This window comes from Pseudophryne corroboree, chromosome 9, assembly GCF_028390025.1.
Source record: "Pseudophryne corroboree isolate aPseCor3 chromosome 9, aPseCor3.hap2, whole genome shotgun sequence".
NCBI classification, from domain to species: Eukaryota; Metazoa; Chordata; class Amphibia; order Anura; family Myobatrachidae; genus Pseudophryne; species Pseudophryne corroboree.
In genome coordinates this window covers 397,537,770-397,564,571 of record NC_086452.1, presented here as the reverse complement: position 1 = coordinate 397,564,571, position 26,802 = coordinate 397,537,770, and the positions used below count along the sequence as shown (strand labels likewise).

Sequence of the window (26,802 nt, the reverse complement as noted above, 5' to 3'; positions counted from 1 at the left end):
CGAAACTGTGAGGGAAAATGGCGCCAGTGTGCTGAAGGAGATGGCTCCGCCCCTTTTTTCGGCTGGCTTTCTCCCGCTATTTTAATATATCTGGCAGGGGTTAATATACACCTATATAGCCTCTGAGATTATATATGGTGCCAGTTTTCCAGCCAAGGTGTTCATATTGCTGCTCAGGGCGCCCCCCCCCCCCCCCAGCGCCCTGCACCCATCAGTACCGCAGTGTGTGGTGTGCATGAGTAGCAATGGCGCACAACTGCAGTGCTGTGCGCTACCTTGGGGAAGACAGAAGTCTTCAGACGCCGATTTTCCGGACCTTCTTGCTTCTGGCTCTGTAAGGGGGATGGCGGCGCGGCTCCGGGAACGGACGACGAGGTCGGGTCCTGTGTTCGATCCCTCTGGAGCTAATGGTGTCCAGTAGCCTAAGAAGCCCAAGCTACCACCACTTAGGTAGGTTCGCTTCTTCTCCCCTTAGTCCCTCGCTGCAGTGAGCCTGTTGCCAGCAGGTCTCACTGTAAAATAAAAAACCTAAACTATACTTTCTTTCTAGGAGCTCAGGAGAGCCCCTAGTGTGCATCCAGCTCAGCCGGGCACAGAAATCTAACTGGGGCTTGGTGGAGGGTCATAGGGGGAGGAGCCAGTGCACACCAGATAGTCCTAAAGCTTTCTTTAGATGTGCCCAGTCTCCTGCAGAGCCGTCTATTCCCCATGGTCCTTACGGAGTCCCCAGCATCCACTAGGACGTCAGAGAAAATAAGATTTTACTCACCGGTAAATCTATTTCTCGTAGTCCGTAGTGGATGCTGGGGACTCCGTAAGGACCATGGGGAATAGCGGCTCCGCAGGAGACTGGGCACATCTAAGAAAGATTTAGGACTACCTGGTGTGCACTGGCTCCTCCCACTATGACCCTCCTCCAGACCTCAGCTAGGATACTGTGCCCGGAAGAGCTGACACAATAGGGAAGGATTTTGAATCCCGGGTAAGACTCATACCAGCCACACCAATCACACCGTATAGCTTGTGATATTATACCCAGTTAACAGTATGAACATAACAGAGCCTCTCAACAGATGGCTCAACAATAACCCTTTTAGTTAACAATAACTATATACAAGTAATGCAGACAGTCCGCACTTGGGACGGGCGCCCAGCATCCACTACGGACTACGAGAAATAGATTCACCGGTGAGTAAAATCTTATTTTCTCTGACGTCCTAGTGGATGCTGGGGACTCCGTAAGGACGATGGGGATTATACCAAAGCTCCCAAACGGGCGGGAGAGTGCGGATGACTCTGCAGCACCGAATGAGAGAACTCCAGGCAGAGGCGTCACTTACATGTATGACACCCGGTGCGGCTCCTGGTCAAAAGGGGCGTGGCTTCGCGGGAGCCGTCTGAAGGGGCGTGGCTCCTCCTCAGCCAGGGTATCAAATTTATAGAATTTTGCAAACGTGTTTGCCCCTGACCAAGTAGCAGCTCAGCAAAGTTGTAAAGCCGAGACCCCTCGGGCAGCCGCCCAAGAAGAGCCCACCTTCCTTGTGGAATGGGCTTTTACCGATTTAGGCTGCGGCAACCCAGCCGCAGAATGCGCAAGCTGAATTGTGCTAGAAATCCAGCGAGCAATAGTCTGCTTTGAAGCTGGAGTTCCCAGCTTGTTGGGTGCATACAGGATAAACAGCGAGTCAGTCTTCCTGACTCCAGCCGTCCTGGAAACATAAATTTTCAAGGCCCTGACCACGTCCAGTAACTTGGAATCCTCCAAGTCCCTAGTAGCCGCAGGCACCACAATAGGTTGGTTCAAGTGAAAAGCTGATACCACCTTCGGAAGAAACTGGGGACGAGTCCTCAATTCTGCCCTATCCATATGGAAAATCAAATAGGGGCTTTTATATGATAAAGTCGCCAATTCTGACACACGCCTAGCCAAAGCCAAGGCCAAAAGCATGGCCACTTTCCACGTGAGATATTTTAAATCCACGGTTTTTAGTGGCTCAAACCAATGTGACTTCAGGAAACCCAACACCACGTTGAGGTCCCATGGTGCCACTGGAGGCACAAAAGGAGGCTGAATATGCAGCACTCCCTTAACAAATGTCTGAACTTCAGGCAGTGAAGCCAGTTCTTTTTGGAAGAAAATCGACAAAGCCGAAATCTGGACCTTAATGGAACCCAGTTTTAGGCCCATAGTCACCCCTGACTGCAGGAAGTGCAGAAATCGACCCAGGTGAAATTCCTCTGTTGGGGCCTTCTTGGCCTCACACCACGCAACATATTTATGCCATATGCGGTGATAATGCTTAGCGGTTACCTCTTTCCTAGCCTTAATGAGCGTAGGAATGACTTCCTCCGGAATACCCTTTTCCTTTAGGATCCGGTGTTTCTAGTTTTTTGTTTAGGCGGGACGCCATCATGTCCACCTGTGGCTTTTCCCAATGGTTTACTATCAGTTGGAAGACTTCTGGATGAAGTCCCCACTCTCCCGGGTGGAGGTCGTGTCTGCTGAGGAAGTCCGCTTCCCAGTTGTCCACTCCCGGAATGAACACTGCTGACAGTGCTAACACGTGATTTTCCGCCCATCGGAGAATCCTTGTGGCTTCTGCCATCGCCGCCCTGCTTCTTGTGCCGCCCTGTCGGTTTACATGGGCGACTGCCGTGATGTTGTCTGACTGGATCAGAACCGGCTGGTTTTGAAGCAGGGCTTTTGCCTGACTCAGGGCATTGTAAATGGCCCTTAGTTCCAGAACATTTATGTGTAGGGAAGTCTCCTGACTTGTCCAAAGTCCTTGGAAGTTTATTCCCAGCGTGACTGCCCCTCAGCCTCGAAGGCTGGCATCCGTGGTCACCAGGACCCAGTCCTGTATGCCGAATCTGCGGCCCTCTCTGAGATGAGCACTCTGCAGCCACCACAAGAGAGACACCCTGGTCCTTGGAGACAGGGTTATCAGCCGATGCATTTGAAGATGCGATCCGGACCATTGGTCCAACAGGTCCCACTGAAATATTCTGGCATGGAACCTGCCGAATGGGATTGCTTCGTAGGAAGCTACCATCTTTCCCAGGACTCGCGTGCAGTGATGCACCGACACCTGTTTTGGTTTTAGGAGGCCTCTGACTAGAGACGACAACTCCTTGGCTTTCTCCTCTGGGAGAAACACTTTTTTTCTGGACTGTGTCCAGAATAATCCCCAGGAACAGTAGACGTGTCGCAGGAACCAGCTGTGACTTTGGAATATTCAGAATCCAACCATGCTGGTGTAGCACCTCCTGAGATAGTGCTACGCCCACTAACAACTGCTCTCTGGATCTCGCTTTTATCAGGAGATCGTCCAAGTATGGGATAATTAAAACTCCCTTTTTTCGAAGGAGTATCATCATTTCGGCCATTACCTTGGTAAATACCCTCGGTGCCGTGGACAGGCCGAACGGCAACGTCTGGAATTGGTAATGACAATCCTGTACCACAAATCTGAGGTACTCCTGGTGAGGATGGTAAATGGGGACATGCAGGTAAGCATCCTTGATGTCCAGAGATACCATGTAATCCCCCTCTTCCAGGCTTGCAATAACCGCCCTGAGCGATTCCATCTTGAACTTGAATTTTTTTATATATGTGTTCAAGGATTTTAAATTTAAAATGGGTCTCACCGAACCGTCCGGTTTCGGTACCACAAACATTGTGGAATAGTAACCCCGTCCTTGTTGAAGTAGGGGCACCTTGACTATCACCTGCTGGGAATACAGCTTGTGAATTGCCTCTAACACAGCCTCCCTGTCTGAGGGAGTCGTTGGTAAGGCAGATTTGAGGAAACGGCGGGGGGGCAATGTCTCGAATTCCAGCTTGTACCCCTGAGATACCACTTGAAGGATCCAGGGATCTACTTGTGAGCGAGCCCACTGAATGCTGAAGTTTTTGAGACGGGCCCCAACCGTACCTGGCACCGCCTGTTGAGCCCCAGCGTCATGCGGCGGACTTAGCAGATGAAGCGGGGGAGGACTTTTGTTCCTGGGAACTGGCTGAATGCTGCAGCTTTTTTCCCCTACCTCTGCCTCTGGGCAGAAAGGACGCGCCTCTACCCCGCCTGCTCTTTTGGGGACGAAAGGACTGCACCTGATAATATGGTGCTTTCTTTGGTTGTGAGGGGACACGTGGTAAAAATGCTGACTTCCCAGCCGTTGCTGTGGACACTAGGTCCGAAAGACCATCCCCGAACAACTACTCACCCTTGTAAGGCAAAACGTCCATGTGCCTTTTAGAATCTGCATCCCCTGTCCACTGCCGGGTCCATAGCCCTCTCCTGGCAGAAATGGACAGTGCACTGATTTTAGATGCCAGCCGGCAAATATCCCTCTGTGCATCTCTTATGTAAAAGACCGCGTCTTTAATATGCTCTATGTTAAGCAATATAGTGTCCTTGTCTAGGGTGTCAATGTTTTCTGACAGGGAGTCTGACCACGCAGCTGCAGCACTGCACATCCATGCTGAAGCAATAGCTGGTCTCAGTATAATACCAGTGTGTGTATATATAGCCTTCAGGAGAGCCTCCTGCTTTCTATCAGCAGGCTCCTTTAGGGCGGCCGTATCCGGAGACGGTAGTGCCACCTTTTTTGATAGGCGTGTAAGCGCTTTATCCACCCTAGGTGGTGTTTCCCAACGTGACCTATCCTCTGGCAAGAAAGTGTACGCCATTAGTAATTTTTTTGAAATCACCAATTTTCTATCGGGGGAAGCCCATGCTACTTCACACACTTCATTTAATTCTTCAGAAGGGGGAAAAACTACTGGTAGTTTTTTCTCCCCAAACATAATACCCTTTTTTGTGGTACCTGGGGTTACATCAGAAATGTGTAAAACATTTTTCATTGCCTCAATCATATAACGAGTGGCCCTAGTGGACATTACATTTGCGTCATCGTCGTAGACACTGGTATCAGTATCCGTGTCGACATCTGTGTCTGCCATCTGAGGTAGCGGGCGTTTTAGAGCCCATGATGGCCTTTGAGACGTCTGGGCAGGCACGTGCTGAGAAGCCGGCTGTCCCGCATTTGGCATGTCGTCAAATTTTTTATGTAAGGAGTCGACTCTTTCGCGTAATTCCTTCCACAAGTCCATCCACTCAGGTGTCTGCCCCGCAGGGGGTGACAACACATTTATAGGCACCTGCTCCTCCTCCACATAAGCCTCCTCATCAAACATGTCGACACAGCCGTATCGACACACCGCACACACACAGGGAATGCTCTGACAGAAGACAGGACCCCACAAAGCCCTTTGGGGAGACAGAGAGAGAGTATGCCAGCACACACCAGAGCGCTATATAATACAGGGATCAACTAAATTATATCCCCTTATAGCTGCTATATGTATATTGCGCCTAAATTTAGTGCCCCCCCTCTCTTTTTTACCCTTTCTGTAGTGTAGACTGCAGGGGAGAGCCAGGGAGCTTCCTTCCAGCGGAGCTGTGAGGGAGAAATGGCGCCAGTGTGCTGAGGGAGATAGCCTCGCCCCTTTTTCGGCTGACTTTTCTCCCGCTTTTTCCTGTATTCTGGCAGGGGTAATTATCACATATATAGCCTCTGGGGCTATATATTGTGATATATTTGCCAGCCAAGGTGTATTTATTGCTGCTCAGGGCGCCCCCCCCCCCCCCCCAGCGCCCTGCACCCTCAGTGACCGAAGTGTGAAGTGTGTATGAGGAGCAATGGCGCACAGCTGCAGTGCTGTGCGCTGCCTTGGAGAAGACTGATGTCTTCAGCCGCCGATTTTCCGGACTCTTCTTGCTTCTGTCTCTGTAAGGGGGCCGGCGGCGCAGCTCCGGGACCGAACATCAATGGCCGGTTCCATGCAGTCGATCCCTCTGGAGCTAATGGTGTCCAGTAGCCTAAGAAGCCCAAGCTACCACCAGTTAGGTAAGTTCGCTTCTTCTCCCCTTAGTCCCTCGCTGCAGTGAGCCTGTTGCCAGCAGGTCTCACTGTAAAATAAAAAACCTAAAATATACTTTCTTTCTAGGAGCTCAGGAGAGCCCCTAGTGTGCATCCAGCTCAGCCGGGCACAGGATTCTAACTGAGGTCTGGAGGAGGGTCATAGTGGGAGGAGCCAGTGCACACCAGGTAGTCCTAAATCTTTCTTAGATGTGCCAAGTCTCCTGCGGAGCCGCTATTCCCCATGGTCCTTACGGAGTCCCCAGCATCCACTAGGACGTCAGAGAAATATAAAAATTGCTGGCATGGTACCCGTATAAAGAAGTATTATTTATCACTGTATGCTTAATAGCGCTCCACAAGGGCACTGCATCTCAGCAGATCCTGTCACATTTGTTAGTGTATGTATGCTGAACTCTTGACTGAGCGATGCATTCTGCATATCCTACTTATATTCCTGCAGGATGAGCCTTGCTTTGCATTTATTGCTATTAACCTTTTAAATCCATAGTCAAAACCGCTGAGAATAGTCAACTTGAAAATCTGCATTTTAGTAAATATACCCCCAGTATACTCCTCACACAAATGTCTTAATTTTAGATGAACTCACCAGATTTACTAAGCCCTGGACCTTCCACCTTCACTTTGCTGGCATCATGTGAGGGTTCGACTCGGATTCTGAATGGGCTAGATGGAATTTCCTAACAAGAAATAAGTCCAGATATGTAATGTCAACTTCTCTTTTGTTGGTGGATAGTAAAATGTTAGATGTGTGCACTAAGTAAAAAAGCTTCCATGTTGATAAGCACTCACCTCTCCAGCGAAGAGAGCTTTAATAGTATACCGTCCTGCAGCAGGGGGCATGTACTTAACGGTAAATGTGTCATTTGCATTGGGGATGATATCAAAATCAATGTCTTCTTCATCATTGGTCGCATTGGCATCACACTTAATTCCAACACTAACGTCACCTGAAATACACACAGAGTTTGTATCCTTTAACATGTGTGGAAAAGGAATCCAAAATCAATTCTTCCACATTATTTAGTTTGTATACATTATTTTTGGATACAGTGTTTTTATCAACTTGTATTAACAACAGATAAAATATAATTACATTTATGTCAGAGTCAATCAATAATGCAGGAAAACTTTAATCTCAAATAGTTCAAATCCTTTGAAGCGTAGGTATGCTACTCATGAGACACGGTCTCATATAAAAAGACCATTCAAAAGGCTGATGTATTTTCAAACGGGTGATCACCGCTGACCGCAGGTAACCTCACCGCTGACCGCAAAGTTCCCACCATTGAATATAATGGAGGAGCTGTGCGATGCGCTTCTGTCACCTCAGACGCGCACAGGCAATCAGGAGAGTGCCACGACGTGGCGCTCCCTGATTGCCTGAAGGGACCCTCTGTGACAGGAGTCACAGGGGGTGTCAGCATTCGGGGACCCCTTTCAGTCCGTGTGGATCGGGTAAATGCGTTTTTTTATTTTGCCAAGTACGTAGATTACAAATATCACTGACACTGGATTTAGGGGAGTATAATTTTATTTTCAGGTACACCCCGTGGATTCTACTTGGACAGGTGGACCGAACGTCGTGTCAACATAAGTAAGTATGTGTGTGTGTCGACATGTATGTAATAAAGTTGTACTTTCAAGGTGTGCGTGTCCTGTTTTTATTTGGGTATTTTTTTTGCAGTAGAACTACAGGTACCAGCGGGCCCGTTTTCCTCCCGCATGATGGTACTTGTGGTTCTCCAAGTACCAGCTTGCGGGGGGAAGGGGGGGCTTGCTGGGACTTGTAGTTCTTCTGCAAAAAACAATATTCTTTCATTTTACTCAAGGCTATCAGTCCCCCATCCGCAGCCCTTGGATGAGGGGGGGGGGGGGGGGGGGGGGGGGGAGACACAGCCTCGGGCTTCACCACTGGCCCTTGGGTGGCTGGGGGGGGAAGGGGACCCCTTGATTGAAGGGGTCCCCACTCCTCCAGGGTACCCCAGACAGGGGTGACTAGTTGGGTATTTAATGCCACGGCCACAGGGAGCAGTATAAAAGTGTCCCCAGGCTGTGGCATTATCTGTGCAGCTAGTGGAGCCCAGTGCTGGTACAAAAAATACGGGGGACCCCTACTCTTTTTGTCCCCCGTATTTTTTGCACCAGGACCAGGCGCAGAGCCCGGTGTTGGTTGTTAAAATACGGGGGATCCCCTGTCATTTTTTGTCCTGTATTTTGGCAACCAGGACCGGCTCAAAAAGCCCGAGGCTGGTTATGCTTAGGAGGGGGGACCCCACGCATTTTTTTTCCTGATTTTAACCCATTCCCACTAAAAACCATGCTCTCTCTATTTTAGTCATTTAAAAAAAAAAAACCTTTAAAAAAGTGTAAAAATAATACTTGTGTCCCTCTAATAGACAAACCAAGTACATAATCCCTTCTAATATAAATAGATATGCTATTAGCAATTAAAAAAAAAAACACAAAAAAAAAACATGTTTTACATTTTTTTTATTAGATTCCGCCAGCAAAGTGAGGCGGAAGAAAATTGACGATATTACTGTCGAAAAGCACTAAAGTCGAATCCACATTCTTCAATTGAATATACTTTTGTCGAATTGCCGCATTTTTACCACTGCAGACATGTCAAATTTTCAAAATGTCGAATTGCAAAAAGTCGAATCTGAAAAGTCTGTTTTTTTGACGAAAATGACTGTATTGCATTGTCGATTATTTTTTTTGTGTCGAAAATGACCCATTTTTCGACATTTTCAGGAATTCGACCGCAATTGCATATACCCCTATGTGTAACGAGACTTGTAGCCCATGGAGCAAAGTTGTAAAAGGACACATCTGTATTAAAATTCCTTTAAGCACTAGACACGACACATTCACTGGCCAAATGCTTTCTATACATTGTCACTTATCAAGTGCTACAAACTGTACACAAATGGATTACCCTCTCCAGCCTCTGTACAGTCCACTGTAAAATGTGTCGGCTCATTTGCTTTTAAACCTGATTTCTCAACACCAGGGCCAAAAACTCTGACTTTTTGTGGGTGGCTGCCTTGTCCGATGTTCACCTGGGGAAAAAAAAAAAAAATTAAAAACAAGCGAGAAGCAGCTACATAATATATAGTTCAGGTCTGACTTGATGAATTATACCGGTTAATGGCAGAGTTACTAATCTTTCAATTACTATATTTGTATTGGAGCCATAACAACATTTTCTACCTATATATTTTACATCATTAACATGGCTTTATGAAAATTTTATGTACAGGGTGATACTCCATTTCAGTATATTAAATATAAATACAAGTTCTGTACTGGCGCTTATTACCTTATAGGAGATCACTTAAGAAATTAAATTTGTTGGGGCGGGGAGGGGGGGGGGAGAATTTCCATTTTTATTTTTGAAAGATCAACTGTTGCTGGATTATAGATCGGTCAACCAAGGCATTTGCTCCCATTGCACCTGCATTCCTTAGTATGTGAGAAGAGATTACACATTAATCCCTGCAGAAAGCCAGTAGTGACATGTACCAGTCAACCCAAGAGCTCGATCTCCATTTCATTGGGCTCCATAACGATCAGATACAGTCTAACTGCACATCAGCCAGCTACATCTATGCAGTAACATGTAATCCAATGACAGGATTAAGTGTAAAAACATCAAGCCAACAGATGGGTCTGTGCACTTATTTCCATTTAGTTCCTTCTCACCCTCCTAAAAATATGTCCCTTTGATAAAGCAAATAAAAATTTGACAATATTATACATCGTGACGTTATCATCATTTAGTTAGAGGGTGGCAGAAAGGTTCCATAGCACCGTACAAGAGGATAAAATGACAAACGGATAGAGTACAGATGGTATATGAATTCATAGAGATCCATAATTACAGTGAGTAGTTTCCAGAATTACGTAGAGGATAAAAAGGAAGGAGAGCCCTGGTCATAACTGTTACTTATTAAGATTAAATGTTTTTTCACTTACCCTGAATGGACTGTTGGGCACACTGATGCCACCCCATGTAACGGCAACTGTATGTTTGATTGGTTTAGCCGGATTGTATGAGCAGGCATAAATGCCATCTGGTTTAGGATTTGTGTAGATATCCACTAGATTGCCTTCCACATCCTATGAAAATAAATGAAACATCCACTGTATAAATGGAAATCAGCCGGAACACGTGTTTTTATTTGCTTCATGCTGGCCATGTATGCCTCATCGCCCATCTGTTTTCTAATGCTTGTTGAGACTACAGAAAGTTTCAGTTTTACAGTTTTCATCACTTTATTTTCATTAGAAAAAGGAGCTGGTCAGCGTATATTATGCTGGTGTGTAATATGCAGCCATTCCAGGAGCAGGCTGCCAAGAAGAGTCATTTCAGTTTGACGGAAAGAAGTTCAGCAGACGCCAAGAGACGCTCAGCTAGATTTCAGGCTGGGACCCCACAGTCAGTGCTGCACAGTGAGCCATTATACCAGGCAGTCTCCGCCAGAGGTCAATAAATCTGCCTGGAATTCCCCCCTTCCCCCAAAAAAAACACACATACACCTTGTATTTCATTGTATAACCAAAGCATTGTGTCGTACCTGAGCGTAGACTTTTAAAGGAGCCATTCCAGCCTCTCTCGGATCGACAAAAAATTCCGCTGGATTATTCACAATGCACCCACTTTTCTCCAGCCCTGGACCATATGCTTTAACCTGCAAGGAAAAATAAAATAAAAACGTTAAAAGGTGACTTTCATGCCTTTAAATTCTTTTTAATGTTTTGCATGGTTCATGTGTATATTACAAAATATATCACTGTTTATTTCTAGTATCACTATATATTTATTTGCTCAACTCTGTAAATAACGGTATTGTGTACTATAGGGATTTATTATTATTTATTAGCAGTTTCTTATATAGCGCAGCAAATTCCAGTGCGCTTTACAATTAGAACAACCATTATAGAACAAAACTGGGCAAAGACAGACAGACAGACACAGAGGTGGGAAGGCCCTGCTCGCAAGCTTACAATCTATAGGATGGCCATCGACCATCGATGATTCGAAATAATCAATGGTTTATGACCGATGTTGAATACTTTTACAATCAATGGGGGAGAACCAGATGGTTTCCCACCATTGATTGTTTAGTGCTACAGATTTTTTTTCCCTCAGTGTCAGAGCACGGATTGTAGCCCCGCCCCCTGACACATGCAAAGCCATGCCCCCTGGATCTGATTGGCCTGCATTACAGTTAACAGTAATATGCAGGGGTGACCATCAATGGTTAAAACCATTGAAGTTATCCATCAATGGTATCATCGATGGATAACCTACCGATGGCCATCCCTCGTGTACAACTCTAAATCAGGCCCAGTATATGGATTAGTTTATATAATTGTCCTGGGATAGGGCCCAAACCTGCCCTTATGGTACCTTTGTATTCAAAGCTTTGTATCTTAGGGCAACGACAATAGACACCTTTGCTTGTTCTGCATACCTGTCTAAATGTACTGCAGGTAGCAATGCAAAAAGTAAAAGTCGCAGGAGACCAAATGCACGACAGTAAATTAAAGTAACATGCAGGTGGAAAAATGCCTGTAAACCGCACCTTCTATTTCCATGTCTAGCAGTAATATAATGCATTAGCTCATCCTCTCAGGTACAGTAGGACTCATTCACCACTGGATATATGCTGCCATTTACACTATGAACTTTTGAATAGAGACATTCATAGACCATAAGGTAGCGGACAAGTTCGTGGGTTTCACAGCCTTCGGAAATCGGCAGTCGGCAGCTGTATTCAGTTAGCGTCTGAGCAGTCAGTAAGCAGTTTTAATCTGAACTACTGCAAAACATTTCCTGTCTCACAAGTACAATTAACAGCATATTGCACGGTTATACATGCATCAAATGTGTTACACAAAAATATAACATTCCTATTCCCGACAGGCTGCAGCGACATCACTGGCGGAAAAACTGAATAATAAGAGGGAAGTATAATTCGCATAAAAGAACTGAATATTTATGTTCATTGCTGTACAGCCACAAGAATCATCTCTAATGATTTACTGAATTCTCCACAAATGTTCCTATTCTGTATTAATGACATCTAAATTCTCCAGCAGGGCTTTTGATAGTAGGGATTACATTTTTCATAGGGTAAGAGTTTATAATGTGTCCACGTAACCGGACCATCTAGACCTGTAATCGTTTAACTACTGTCTTCTACATTATGTTGGGGGGTTGGTGCTGGAGTTTCCCGAACCAACCAATGCTTTAAGGTGAAGACATCAACCGAGATCTCTGACAAATATAAATAGGATAAATATATAATCAGGGCTGATTGCATTAGAAGTGTTTATTATTACGCTGTTCTGCTGCAGGTGTTTTAATACGTAATAAACTAAACGAACTGGTCAGCTCTTTGAGGGCCAGATTTAGGGGGTAATTCCAAGTTGATCGCAGCAGGAATTTTTTTAGCAGTTGGGCAAAATCATGTCCACTGCAGGGGGGGCAGATATAACATGTGCAGAGAGAGTTAGTTTTGGGTGGGTTATTTTGTTTCTGTGCAGGGTAAATACTGGTTGCTTTATTTTTACACTGCAAATTAGATTGCAGAATGAACACATCACACCCAAATCTAACTCTCTCTGCACGTGTTATATTTGCCTCCCCTGCAGTGCACATGGTTTTGCCCAACTGCTAAGAAAATTCCTGCTGCGATCAACTCAGAATTACCCCCTTAATGATAGATATTCTTCTTATCACTCATTATTAATCCTAAATGGTAATCCAAACAATCAGCAGCTAACTGGTAATTTTCAAATGCATGACTGATGAGGAGCGGATTGGTTGGAGCACCATTTAAGACCAGTAACAAACAGTGGTGGCTCCTTCCTGGGTGGAGGGAGAGGCTGCCGCTGGCCGTACTGCTTGGACCCCGCTGCCTGACGTGCTGCTCTGGTCCCCACTGCTGGCCGGATCCCGGCACCTGTACAATGGAACTGACAAGTGGTAGTTTCACTACATATGCGCAACCCCCCTGCTTCTATGGGCTGCATTGGCAGCAGCCCATAGATGCCAGGTAGTGTCACAATAATTGCCAGCCCAGGTTGCTGGCAGTCCTAGAGGGAGAAAACATCTCCCAATGGGACTGTCTGTCCTGTGTGTGATTGGTAGGTAGCACTACCAACGGGAAGTCACAGCCAGTCACAGTGAAGCCAGGGCAGTCACGGACTGCAACTGGCTCACCGCAGTGGCAGATTTTACTGGGGGGCTGCAGTCCTGGCATTAATCTGCCGCTGGCCTCACAAGTGAAAACTAGAAAATCACTAGTTGTTAAATCTGGCCCTAAATTTGCATATTCCAGTCTAAGACAAAACGTAGTAGGAACTAACAGTGAAGAGGCCTTTAACGATTGCAATTTATAGTTCCAAACATCAGAGGCGTCACCGGGTCTAGTGTCACCTGGTGCACACTCTGTAGCCCATGGTGCACCAGAGGCCAAAAAAGGGGCTGTGGCCTCGCAGACATTCGGATTACATCACTCCAGGGACAGCCTAGCATCCCCGGCAATGTTGGCATGCCCCCAGAGATTGGGCTTCCTGCAGTAACGGTTCCTCTTCAATGACAGGAGCGGGTGCTACAAAAGAATGTCACATTGAAACACCTGTCACTGCAATGGAGCCGGAATTATGGTGTCATTCCACCCGACGCCCCTGTACCACCCTCCTGACGCCCCTGCCAAACATTAATATTTCCTTGGTTTTCCCCGATTCTGATGATAAAACTTTTCCCAAGTGGTCTTGCCTTATCCGGGTTAAAATCTCCTGATGCTGGTTGGATGTACGCCATGTACGGACTATTCTTAATATCTTCATCGTCACACATGATATGGACAGCATATTCACCAGGCTCTTTTGGCCAGTACTTGACATCACATGAGCCATCACTTTGATCATCACATTCAATCTTTGCTTGAGATGGACCTTCAATGGCGAAGCCTGCGGAATATATGGGAGAACAATGAAGATCTGAAATGCACTGAAGCACTAGGAAATCTACAAATTATACTGACCCGAAAATTTCCCTAACAAAAACTTATGCAAACTAAAACTCTGGACTTAAGTAAGGTTGGCCACACAAAGTAGGCATGCCAGCACATTGGCACAACATTGTCACTTGTGTCACTATGCAAATAATCAAATTAAAAACTCTGACCACTTTCAAGCAAGCCTGTAAATTCTATCCAATGACACCATGCGCCATTTGTGTGGTCAACTACACACAACCCTAATAGGTTGCCACATCTGTGGCCAGCCTGGAACTAGACACAGTCAGCTGGGCCAAATTGTGATTCAAAGACCAAAAATGCAAAATCAACTCTGAATGATGAAGAACCATTTCTAAAATGTCCTGTATAAACATACTGCATATTTCTTTACACACTGACCTTAAAACAAAGTTCTCATATATCTGTACAATGCATGTTGTAGAAAGCTACAGATGTTCTTGTAAGTATGCATATTGAGATTCTAGATAAAACAAAAGAGCCTTTCGTGACCTGTACCAAAATCCTTGCAGGATTACAGTGTCATTATGTTAAATATCCTGAAGTACTATGGTTTAAGGTAAATCTCATTTCTTTTTTCATCATCGTTATACAATATGAAAATGGATGGAATGTCTTGGCAGACTACTCTGGTAGCCAATAGTTTAAAATCGTTTTGAAGCTCATATCTATTATGTTTCAAAAACTCTACAGTATTTATTCCAACACATTTGGATTGGATTTGACTGAAGTGGATCTAAAGTATTACATGTATTAAAAAATGTATTCCTATGCTGACAGGGGAAGCTGCCGTCTGATATCCTCCGAATACCCCATACAGCAATGTGGCAGCACCCAGGTCTACCTAAGTAATGCAAATAGTAGCCGCTCTGGTATTTCAACGTTTCAGAACTTTATGTTCTTTCATCAGGAGTTCCTGAAATGTGGAAATACCAGAGAGGTTACTATTTGCATTATACATGTCGTCCTGAGTGCCACTGCATTGCATTGGTGTGTGTATATATATATATATATATATATATATATATGAGTTGTTGTACTTTATGTTTTCTGCAAAGGTCAAAGCCATGTGCATAGCTTTATCACTTTCCAGCAATTTCATTTTACCATCTAAATGAACAGCAGAACTAAATACTTTATTTGATGGGCATTAGCTGCAGACATTTCTAACTACTCCCGCATTCCACTCATGAAGGCATATGCATCAACCCTAGTAGTGAGATAAAGTGAAAAGAGTTAAAGTTCCAACCAATCAGCTGCAGTGATTTTTTAAATGCAGCCTGTAAAGTGTCAGTTTTGTGCTGATTCATTGGTACTTTGGGGTCTATGTACTAAGTGTTGGAGAGAGGAAAAGTACCAAGCAACCAGCTAATGTAATTTTTCAAACACAGCCTGTAACACGACAGTTAGGAGCCAACTGGTTGGTACTTTATCTCTAACCACTTTATCTTTCTCCAAGGCTTAGTAAATAAGCCCCTGAAACTCTCGTCAAATGTTGATGCAAATGCCCCATGGTACCCGACTAAGTGAATGTATAAAAAGTCAATAAAAAACAAACAAACAAAAACATTTTAAGAATAAAATATATATGGGATATAAGACCCCCATTTCTGAGGTTCGCAAATTTCACTATTCCAGTGGTTTGAGATCAGAATATGGCAATCAACCATCTAGATGTATTGACAATCTTTTCCCTTCAGTTGCTGAAACTGTCAGTTGTTGATAGGTTTTGAAAGTATCATGCATATAATAAGAATTTACTTACCGATAATTCTATTTCTCGGAGTCCGTAGTGGATGCTGGGGTTCCTGAAAGGACCATGGGGAATAGCGGCTCCGCAGGAGACAGGGCACAAAAAGTAAAGCTTTACGATCAGGTGGTGTGTACTGGCTCCTCCCCCTATGACCCTCCTCCAAGCCTCAGCCTTATTGTGCCCGGACGAGCGTACACAATAAGGAAGGATTTATGAATCCCGGGTAAGACTCATACCAGCCACACCAATCACACCGTACAACCTGTGATCTAAACCCAGTTAACAGTATGATAACAGCGGAGCCTCTGAAAAGATGGCTCACAACAATAATAACCCGATTTTTGTAACTATGTACAAGTAATGCAGATAATCCGCACTTGGGATGGGCGCCCAGCATCCACTACGGACTCCGAGAAATAGAATTATCGGTAAGTAAATTCTTATTTTCTCTATCGTCCTAGTGGATGCTGGGGTTCCTGAAAGGACCATGGGGATTATACCAAAGCTCCCAAACGGGCGGGAGAGTGCGGATGACTCTGCAGCACCGAATGAGAGAACTCCAGGTCCTCCTTAGCCAGGGTATCAAATTTGTAGAATTTTACAAACGTGTTCTCCCCCGACCACGTAGCCGCTCGGCAGAGTTGTAATGCAGAGACCCCTCGGGCAGCCGCCCAAGAAGAACCCACCTTCCTTGTGGAGTGGGCTTTTACCGATTTTGGCTGTGGCAGGCCTGCCACAGAATGTGCAAGCTGAATCGTACTACAAATCCAGCGAGCAATAGTCTGCTTAGACGCAGGAGCGCCCAACTTGTTGGGAGCATATAGTATAAACATCGAGTCAGATTTCCTGACTCCAGCTGTCCTTGAAATGTATATTTTTAAAGCTCTGACAACGTCCAACAACTTGGAGTCCTCCAAGTCGCTTGTAGCCGCAGGCACTACAATAGGTTGGTTCAGATGAAATGCTGACACCACCTTAGGGAGAAAATGCGGACGAGTCCGCAGTTCTGCCCTGTCCGAATGGAAAATCAGATATGGGCTTTTGTAAGATAAAGCTGCCAGTTCTGACACTCTCCTGGCCGAAGCCAGGGCTAGTAGCATGGTCACTTTCCATGTGAGATATTTCAAATCCACAGTTTTTAGTGGTTCAAACCAATGAGATTTGAGAAAGTCCAAAACAACATTGAGATCCCACGGTGCCACTGGAGGCACCACAGGGGGCTGTATATGCAGCACTCCCTTAACAAAAGTCTGGACTTCAGGAACTGAAGCCAATTCTTTTTGGAAGAAAATCGACAGGGCCGAAATTTGAACCTTAATAGATCCCAATTTGAGACCCATAGACAATCCTGATTGCAGGAAATGTAGGAATCGACCCAGTTGAAATTCCTCCGTCGGAGCACTCCGATCCTCGCACCACGCAACATATTTTCGCCAAATGCGGTGATAATGTTGCGCGGTTACTTCCTTCCTTGCTTTAATCAAAGTAGGAATGACTTCTTCCGGCATGCCTTTTTCCTTTAGGATCCGGCGTTCAACCGCCATGCCGTCAAACGCAGCCGCGGTAAGTCTTGAAACAGACAGGGACCCTGCTGAAGCAAGTCCCTTCTCAGAGGTAGAGGCCACGGATCTTCCGTGATCATCTCTTGAAGTTCCGGGTACCAAGTCTTCTTGGCCAATCCGGAACCACTAGTATCGTTCTTACGCCTCTTTGCCGTATAATTCTCAATACTTTTGGTATGAGAGGCAGAGGAGGAAACACATACACCGACTGGTACACCGAAGGCGTTACCAGCGCGTCCACAGCTATTGCCTGCGGATCTCTTGACCTGGCGCAATACCTGTCCAGTTTTTTGTTGAGGCGAGACGCCATCATGTCCACCATTGGTCTTTCCCAACGGGTTACCAGCATGTGGAAAACTTCTGGATGAAGTCCCCACTCTCCCGGGTGAAGGTCGTGTCTGCTGAGGAAGTCTGCTTCCCAGTTGTCCACTCCCGGGATGAACACTGCTGACAGTGCTATCACATGATTCTCTGCCCAGCGAAGAATCCTTGCAGCTTCTGCCATTGCACTCCTGCTTCTTGTGCCGCCCTGTCTGTTCACATGGGCGACTGCCGTGATGTTGTCCGACTGGATCAACACCGGTTTTCCTTGAAGCAGAGGTTCTGCCTGGCTTAGAGCATTGTAGATTGCTCTTAGTTCCAGAATGTTTATGTGAAGAGACGTTTCCAGGCTCGACCACACGCCCTGGAAGTTTCTTCCTTGTGTGACTGCTCCCCAGCCTCTCAGGCTGGCGTCCGTGGTCACCAGGATCCAATCCTGTATGCCGAATCTGCGGCCCTCCAATAGATGAGCACTCTGCAACCACCACAGAAGAGATACCCTTGTCCTTGGAGACAGGGTTATCCGCTGGTGCATCTGAAGATGCGACCCTGACCATTTGTCCAACAGATCCCTCTGGAAAATTCTTGCGTGGAATCTGCCGAATGGAATTGCTTCGTAAGAAGCCACCATTTTTCCCAGGACTCTTGTGCATTGATGTACAGACACCTTTCCTGGTTTTAGGAGGTTCCTGACAAGCTCGGATAACTCCTTGGCTTTTTCCTCCGGGAGAAAAACCTTTTTCTGAACCGTGTCCAGAATCATCCCTAGGAACAGCAGACGTGTTGTCGGAATTAACTGGGATTTTGGAATATTCAGAATCCACCCGTGCTGTTTTAGCACTTCTTGAGACAGTGCTAATCCCATCTCTAGCTGTTCTCTGGACCTTGCCCTTATTAGGAGATCTTCCAAGTATGGGATAATTAATACGCCTTTTCTTCGAAGAAGAATCATCATCTCGGCCATTACCTTGGTAAAGACCCGAGGTGCCGTGGACAATCCGAACGGCAGCGTCTGAAACTGATAGTGACAGTTCTGTACGACGAACCTGAGGTACCCCTGGTGTGAGGGGTAAATTGGAACGTGGAGATACGCATCCTTGATGTCCAAGGATACCATAAAGTCCCCTTCTTCCAGGTTCGCTATCACTGCTCTGAGTGACTCCATCTTGAACTTGAACTTCTTTATGTACAGGTTCAAGGATTTCAGATTTAGAATAGGTCTTACCGAGCCATCCGGCTTCGGTACCACAAATAGAGTGGAATAATACCCCTTTCCTTGTTGTAAAAGGGGTACCTTGACTATCACCTGCTGAGAGTACAGCTTGTGAATGGCTTCCAAGACCGTCACCCTGTCGGAGGGGGACGTTGGTAAAGCAGACTTCAGGAAACGGCGAGGTGGATCCGTCTCTAGTTCCAACCTGTACCCCTGAGATATTATCTGCAGGATCCAGGGATCTACCTGCGAGTGAGCCCACTGCGCGCTGAAATTCTTGAGACGATCCCCCACCGCCCCCGAGTCCGCTTGAGAAGCCCCAGCGTCATGCTGAGGCTTTTGTAGAAGCGGGGGAGGGCTTCTGTTCCTGGGAAGGAGCTGCCTGTTGCTGTCTCTTCCCCCTTCCTCTGCCTCGTGGCAGATATGAATATCCCTTTGCTCTCTTGTTTTTAAAGGAACGAAAGGGCTGCGGTTGAAAAGTCGGTGTCTTTTTCTGTTGGGGAGTGACTTGAGGTAAAAAGGTGGATTTCCCGGCTGTAGCCGTGGCCACCAAATCCGATAGACCGACACCAAATAACTCCTCCCCTTTATACGGCAAAACTTCCATATGCCGTTTTGAGTCCGCATCGCCTGACCACTGTCGCGTCCATAAACTTCTTCTGGCCGAAATGGACATAGCACTTACCCGTGATGCCAGTGTGCAGATATCCCTCTGTGCATCACGCATATAAAGAAATGCATCCTTTATTTGCTCTAAAGACAGTAAAACATTGTCCCTATCCAGGGTATCAATATTTTCAATCAGGGACTCTGACCAAGCTACCCCAGCACTGCACATCCAGGCTGTCGCTATAGCTGGTCGTAGTATAACACCTGTATGTGTGTATATACTTTTTTGGATATTTTCCATCCTCCTATCTGCTGGATCTTTAAGTGCGGCCGTCTCAGGAGAGGGTAACGCCACTTGTTTTGATAAGCGTGTGAGCGCCTTGTCCACCCTAGGAGGTGTTTCCCAGCGCGCCCTAACCTCTGGCGGGAAAGGGTATAAAGCCAATAACTTCTTTGAAATTAGCATTTTTTTATCGGGGGCAACCCACGCTTCATCACACACCTCATTTAATTCATCTGATTCAGGAAAAACTATAGGTAGTTTTTTCACACCCCACATGATACCCTGTTTTGTGGTACCTGTAGTATCAGCAATATGTAACGCCTCCTTCATTGCCAAAATCATATAACGTGTGGCCCTACTAGAAAATACGGTTGATTCGTCACCGTCGCCACTGGAATCAGTGCCTGTGTCTGGGTCTGTGTCGACCGACTGAGGCAAAGGGCGTTTTACAGCCCCTGACGGTGTTTGAGGCGCCTGGACAGGCACTAACTGATTGTCCGGCCGTCTCATGTCGACAAACGACTGCTTTAGCGTGTTGACACTATCCCGTAATTCCATAAATAAAGGCATCCATTCTGGTGTCGACCCCCTAGGAGGTGACATCCCCATATTTGGCAATTGCTCCGCCTCCACACCAATATCGTCCTCATACATGTCGACACACACGTACCGACACACAGCAGACACACAGGGAATGCTCTTAACGAAGACAGGACCCCACTAGCCCTTTGGGGAGACAGAGGGAGAGTTTGCCAGCACACACCAAAAGCGCTATATATGACAGGGATAGCCTTATAATAAGTGCTCCCTGTATAGCTGCTTTAATAATATAGTTTTGCCACAATTTTGCCCCCCCTCTCTTGTTTTACCCTGTTTCTGTAGTGCAGTGCAGGGGAGAGCCTGGGAGCCTTCCTGACCAGCGGAGCTGTGTGAGGAAAATGGCGCTGTGTGCTGAGGAGATAGGCCCCGCCCCTTTTTCGGCGGGCTCGTCTCCCGCTCTTTAGTGGATTCTGGCAGGGGTTAAATATCTCCATATAGCCCCCGGAGGCTATATGTGAGGTATTTTTAGCCAAAAAAGGTTTTCATTTGCCTCCCAGGGCGCCCCCCTCCCAGCGCCCTGCACCCTCAGTGACTGCCGTGTGAAGTGTGCTGAGAGGAAAATGGCGCACAGCTGCAGTGCTGTGCGCTACCTTAAGAAGACTGAGGAGTCTTCTGCCGCCGATTCTGGACCTCTTCTCGTTTCAGCATCTGCAAGGGGGCCGGCGGCGAGGCTCCGGTGACCATCCAGGCTGTACCTGTGATCGTCCCTCTGGAGCTAATGTCCAGTAGCCAAGAAGCCAATCCATCCTGCACGCAGGTGAGTTCACTTCTTCTCCCCTAAGTCCCTCGTTGCAGTGATCCTGTTGCCAGCAGGACTCACTGTAAAATAAAAAACCTAAGCTAAACTTTTCTAAGCAGCTCTTTAGGAGAGCCACCTAGATTGCACCCTTCTCGGCCGGGCACAAAAATCTAACTGAGGCTTGGAGGAGGGTCATAGGGGGAGGAGCCAGTACACACCACCTGATCGTAAAGCTTTACTTTTTGTGCCCTGTCTCCTGCGGAGCCGCTATTCCCCATGGTCCTTTCAGGAACCCCAGCATCCACTAGGACGATAGAGAAATAAAAGTTTACCAACTGTCAACATTTTTGTGGCCAGTAAAAATGAATCCATGGTTGGCAAACTGGATCACAGCCCACAGAGGTGAATAAGATGTATTTATTACATTAACATGCACTGAGGCGTACTGAATTATTAGATCGGTACCTTATGTGAACTGAAATGAAAAACAGACATTGGTTATACAGGACGCACATGAATTCAAAGCACTATTTGTGCTCTGATGACTGGCATAGGTATCAGATTAAACATTATACCACAACTCTGACACTGGCAAAGGTTCAGGGGTTCACACTTAAAACACAGCCCAAGGGGAATGGGTACTGTGATATATTTGTGCTGTACCGGAGCTGGCTGGGAAACATGTGTCAGACTTTATACAAATCAGAATGTTGCAAAATATTTTTCATCAAGCCTAAGAGTGACTCCAGTAATGCAACTGTAATAAGGTTCTACTTCAGTTGTTTTTTCTACTCATATTATAAAATATTTTATCTGCACAGAACATCTTTCAGTACAGGTTGAGTCTCCCTTATCCAAAATGCTTGGGACCAGAGGTATTTTGGATATCGGATTTTTCCGTATTTTGGAATAATTGCATACCATAATGAGATATCATGGTGATGGGACCTAAAGCTAAGCACAGGATGCATTTATGTTACATATACACCTGGGCCCTCATTCCGAGTTGTTCGCTCGGTAAAAATCTTCGCATCGCAGCGATTTTCCGCTTAATGCGCATGCGCAATTTCCGCACTGCGACTGCGCCAAATAAATTTGCTATGCAGTTAGGATTTTTACTCACGGCTTTTTCATCGTTCTGGCGATCGTAATGTGATTGACAGGAAATGGGTGTTACTGGGCGGAAACAGGCCGTTTTATGGGCGTGTGGGAAAAAACGCTACCGTTTCCGGAAAAAACGCGGGAGTGGCTGGAGAAACGGAGGAGTGTCTGGGCGAACGCTGGGTGTGTTTGTGACGTCAAACCAGGAACGATAAGCACTGAACTGATCGCAGATGCCGAGTAAGTCTGAAGCTACTCTGAAACTGCTACGAGATGTGTAATCGCAATATTGCGAATCTTTCGTTCGCAATTTTAAGAAGCTAAGATTCACTCCCAGTAGGCGGCGGCTTAGCGTGTGCAATACTGCTAAAATCGCCTTGCGAGCGAACAACTCGGAATGAGGGCCCTTATACACACAGCCTGAAGGTAATTTTAGCCAATATTTTTTATAACTTTGTGCATTAAACAAAGTGTGTGTACATTCACACAATTCATTTATGTTTCATATACACCTTATACACACAGCCTGAAGGTCATTTAATACAATATTTTTAATAACTTTGTGTATTAAACAAAGTTTGTGTACATTGAGCCATCAAAAAACAAAAGTTTCACTATCTCACTCTCACTCAAAAAAGTCCGTATTTCGGAATATTCCATATTTCGGAATATTTGGATATGGGATACTCAACCTGTATTAGATTTTTATTTTTTTATTCCAAACTGTCACTGATTAAATAACTGTTTCTAAACCATACTTTCCTACATTTTAACCTTCCATTCAAATGGGGAGGATCTGTGGTTTGGCTTCATGAATCCGCGCAATTGCGGCCCAACCCCTGATACTGTAATTTGTAATCAAGCAACTGGAGGAGGAAGGGGGGGGGGGGGGGGGGGAAGGGTGTGATTACTCTATTTGCTACATACATCCAAAAGTGTCAGCACTGACTACTAACAAATATGGAATTAATCACTGGATCCAGTAACGATTGTAATTAACCCAAAGCATTAACATGCTAAACTAGTTAAGACTTTGTGTATGAACTCTAGTTCCCACAATTCTCTAGTAACAGGCTAAGAAAACCTTGCTTTTATTGGACTGTGCAGCCATTCACCTGTAGACGCTCTGGTTACCTGATGGCCTAGCCATTCATACTTCATGGGCTGGTAGGGGTGCTGAGGTTAACTGTCTATCCAGTGTCTACATGTTACCCTGGTTTATTCATTAAGCAGTGAAAAGAGTGGAGAATTGAGCCAGTGGAGAAGTTCCCATGGCAACCTACCAGCTTTGAAGTAACATTTATCAAGAGCATTCTATAAAATTGTACGTAGCAGCTGATTGGTTGCCATGGGCAGCTTCTCCACTGGCTCACTTACCCATTCTTTTCACGGCTTCATAAATAGACCCCCATATCCAAGGGCATAGCTACCATAGGTACAGGCAGTGCAGCTGCTATGGGGCCCAGAGCTGAGAGAGCACACCTTACCTGTCACTAGTGTTACATGTGTTATATACAGGGTGTAGCTACCATAGGTACAGGCAGTGCAGCTGCTATGGGGACCAGAGCTGAGAGAGCACACCTTCCTTGTCAGTGTTACATGTGTTATATACATATTTCACCATTTCACCCGTCAGTCTGGCCTTTACACACACTGGATTTTGTAATTTTATATTAATGGAAATCAATCTGTTTGGAGCTAATGATATTACAGTTGCAGGGTTGAATTATTACTTTGTTGTTTTTCAGCTAACAGTGTTTCTGTCTACACCATGTATAGACAATAGGCACACTTAAGTCTTTGTGCTCAATCAGATCTAGGCCTCTTCCTCACCTGTAAACCGTCAAGGCCTTGTTCTGACACTGGGGTTTTGCCAATACATCTCTAGGTCCTGTGGCCCTACACATAATAATCAAGGCATTAGGCCTGATCACTGACTACAGCAATTTGGGTCATTCTGCAATATGGGCTTAGCACCAGGATGTCTTTGGCCCTATACATTTTGTTTTTCTAAAATTTGCATACGGAATGCAGTCATTGGCCAAGTACATATTCTAGTCAGTCTCAAAATTCAAATGAGTGAAAACTTGTTTTGGTTGGCTGGTTTACATAATGAGTAGTAGCCACTCAAAATGTTTGTTTTCTACTTTTTGGTTTGTTTTTTTTCTAAACTTTTTATTACTACATCCATTATTATGTTTTTCTAGTATATTGTTACGTAACAAATTCTTCAGATTTGTATACATTTGTATCAACCATACTACTAGAATTTTGGCCTTTGCTTCAGATGGATTTTTGCTCTTGATGGTTTAATATTGTCCGATATCTCGGGGGGCTCTTTTTCTGTTGATTCTCACCATGGGGCTAATTCAGACCGGATCGGTGCCGTGTTAAATTTTGCATGGCTACGATCAGCCACCCTGACATGCGGGAGGATGCCCAGCACAGGGCTAGTCTGCCCACATGTCTGGCCCTCCCCCCGCCGCACGGGCACGATAGCAGCGCCGGCGTGCGCTGCTATAACACCCCGCGAGTATGTCCCTTCCTGCGCTGGTAGGTGACTTTTTTCCGCGTCCTGGGTCGCAGCGGCTGCGTGTGATGTCACGCAGCCACCCCGGCCTGCCCCCTGCTCGGTTCAGGCACGCCTGTGTTGCCCAGACCATGCCCCCAAAGCAACCGCCGGCCCGCCCCCTCCCACCCAGCGAACGCCTCTGCCTGTCAGTCAGGCAGAGGCGATCGCTGGGCTGAGATGCCAATTGCATCTCTGGCATGCACATGCGCAATGCGGCGCATGCGCAGTTCAGACCTGATCGCCCGCTGTGCGAAAACGCACAGCAGCGATCAGGTCTGAATTAGCCCCCATGTACTAGAGATATATTACAGTGACGCCTGATTCTAGAGTTCTATGTAATCCAGTACGGGGTAACTGGACAAACAGGCATTGATCAGTAGGGCATTTACTGCCGACTACTCTCCTTTATAGTCCAGACAAGGAACCTCTTGTACTTGTCCCTTTTAACACAGGAGAATGTGTAACCCTTGACCTCATTTGTGTACCAAGATATCGATACGCAAACGAAAAATAAAAATATCAGTTACATAAGTGTTACGGCCTTCCCCTACACAGGCCGTTACTCTGCCATAATCATTGCAGGGGGAAGCGATTCGATACACAAAAGATGCCACATGTCTTGAATAGTTGTGATGTGAATGGTTCTCTTTGTGCTGCGGAATTCAGATGGCTTTATGATGAAAGGAACATTATTTTTCTCATTCTGTTGCGAGGCGGCTGCGTTGAAATATTTGACTGTAAATGTTTTTGTTGCTAAAAGTAAATTCTTTAATTAAAAGGACAGTGGAGATCATAAGCTGGTGTAAGGCATTGATATAGTGTCAATTATTCGCTTGCTCCATTGTCAAAACAGTACCAGTTTATTGGTGACTTATTAGTGAGGTTGATGAAGTGTGTTGGAATGTTTCAGTAAGGTCAGAGCGCCTATTTATTCTTCAGATATGGGCAGGGGCGTAGACAGAACTTTGTGGGCCCCATAGCAACATTTTGAAGGGGCCCCCGTCCCAATGCTTCTAGAGAGACACTTCTCTGCAGCAGTTGTAAATTTTATGCCCTATAATAGTTCCCTAGTTAATTTTCTGAACCACAGTAGAGCCTTATTTCATGTAATGCCCCATAGTAGTGCCCTAGTTTCCGTTATGAATCGCAGTAGTGCTTAAGTTTACTCTACAGTATGTCACATTACAGAGCTGCCAGTACACATTATGCCGCACAGTACCCCCAATTCACATTATGATATATAGTGCTCCCCGTTTATATTGTGCCTCATTACAGTGCCCCGGTTCATATTATATAACAGTAAAATGCCCTTCAGTTCATTTTATACCACAGTACAATGAGCAGGTCCAGGGGCATGCCTAGATATATTGCAGGCCCCAAGGAAAAAGTTTGAAAGGACCACTATGTACCACTATATATCATTAGCTCCAAACAGATTGATTTCCATTAATATAAAATTACAAAATAGCTTCCAATCCAGTGTGTGTAAAGGCCAGACTGACGGGTGAAATGGTGAAATATGTATATAAAGACTTAAGTGTGCCTATTGTCTATACATGGTGTAGACCAGTGGTTCTCAAACTCAGTCCTCAGGACCCCACACAGTTCACGTTTTCCATGTCACCCAGCAGCTGCACTGTGTATCACCAACTGTCACATTTTAAAAATCTACAGGTGACCTGCAAAACATGAACCGTGTGGGGTCCTGAGGACTGAGTTTGAGAACCTGTGGTGTAGACAGAAACACTGTTAGCTGAAAAACAACACAGTAATAATTCAACCCTGCAACTGTAATATCATTAGCTCCAAACAGATTGATTTCCATTAATATAAAATTACAAAATAGCTTCCAATCCAGTGTGTGTAAAGGCCAGACTGACGGGAGAGATGTGTGCTGAGCGATCTTAACACAGACCGCTCAGCACACATCTATCCCACCGCTCAGCACAGCGCGATGCGCTGAGCGAGGGGGGACGATGACAGGGGGCCGCTCACTTTACACAGCGGCTCAATCTAATACCGGCGATAGCGATGCGCGGGCAGCGCTAT

The 26,802-nt window shown here is 45.8% G+C and overlaps 1 protein-coding gene across 4 annotated transcripts in view; it reads right to left on the bottom strand.

The window, feature by feature from the left end:
- The window catches only part of FLNB (filamin B), a 382,553-nt gene that overhangs the window by 128,511 nt on the left and 227,240 nt on the right, over positions 1-26,802 (bottom strand). For all 4 annotated transcript variants that reach the window (XM_063940867.1, XM_063940868.1, XM_063940870.1 and 1 more), the window contains 6 exons: positions 13,739-13,932; positions 10,527-10,640; positions 9,925-10,068; positions 8,885-9,008; positions 6,736-6,893; positions 6,533-6,623 (listed from right to left, as the gene is read on the bottom strand). In XM_063940867.1, the coding sequence (XP_063796937.1) occupies positions 6,533-6,623; positions 6,736-6,893; positions 8,885-9,008; positions 9,925-10,068; positions 10,527-10,640; positions 13,739-13,932 (825 nt within the window). The remainder of the gene's footprint in view (positions 1-6,532; positions 6,624-6,735; positions 6,894-8,884; positions 9,009-9,924; positions 10,069-10,526; positions 10,641-13,738; positions 13,933-26,802) is intronic.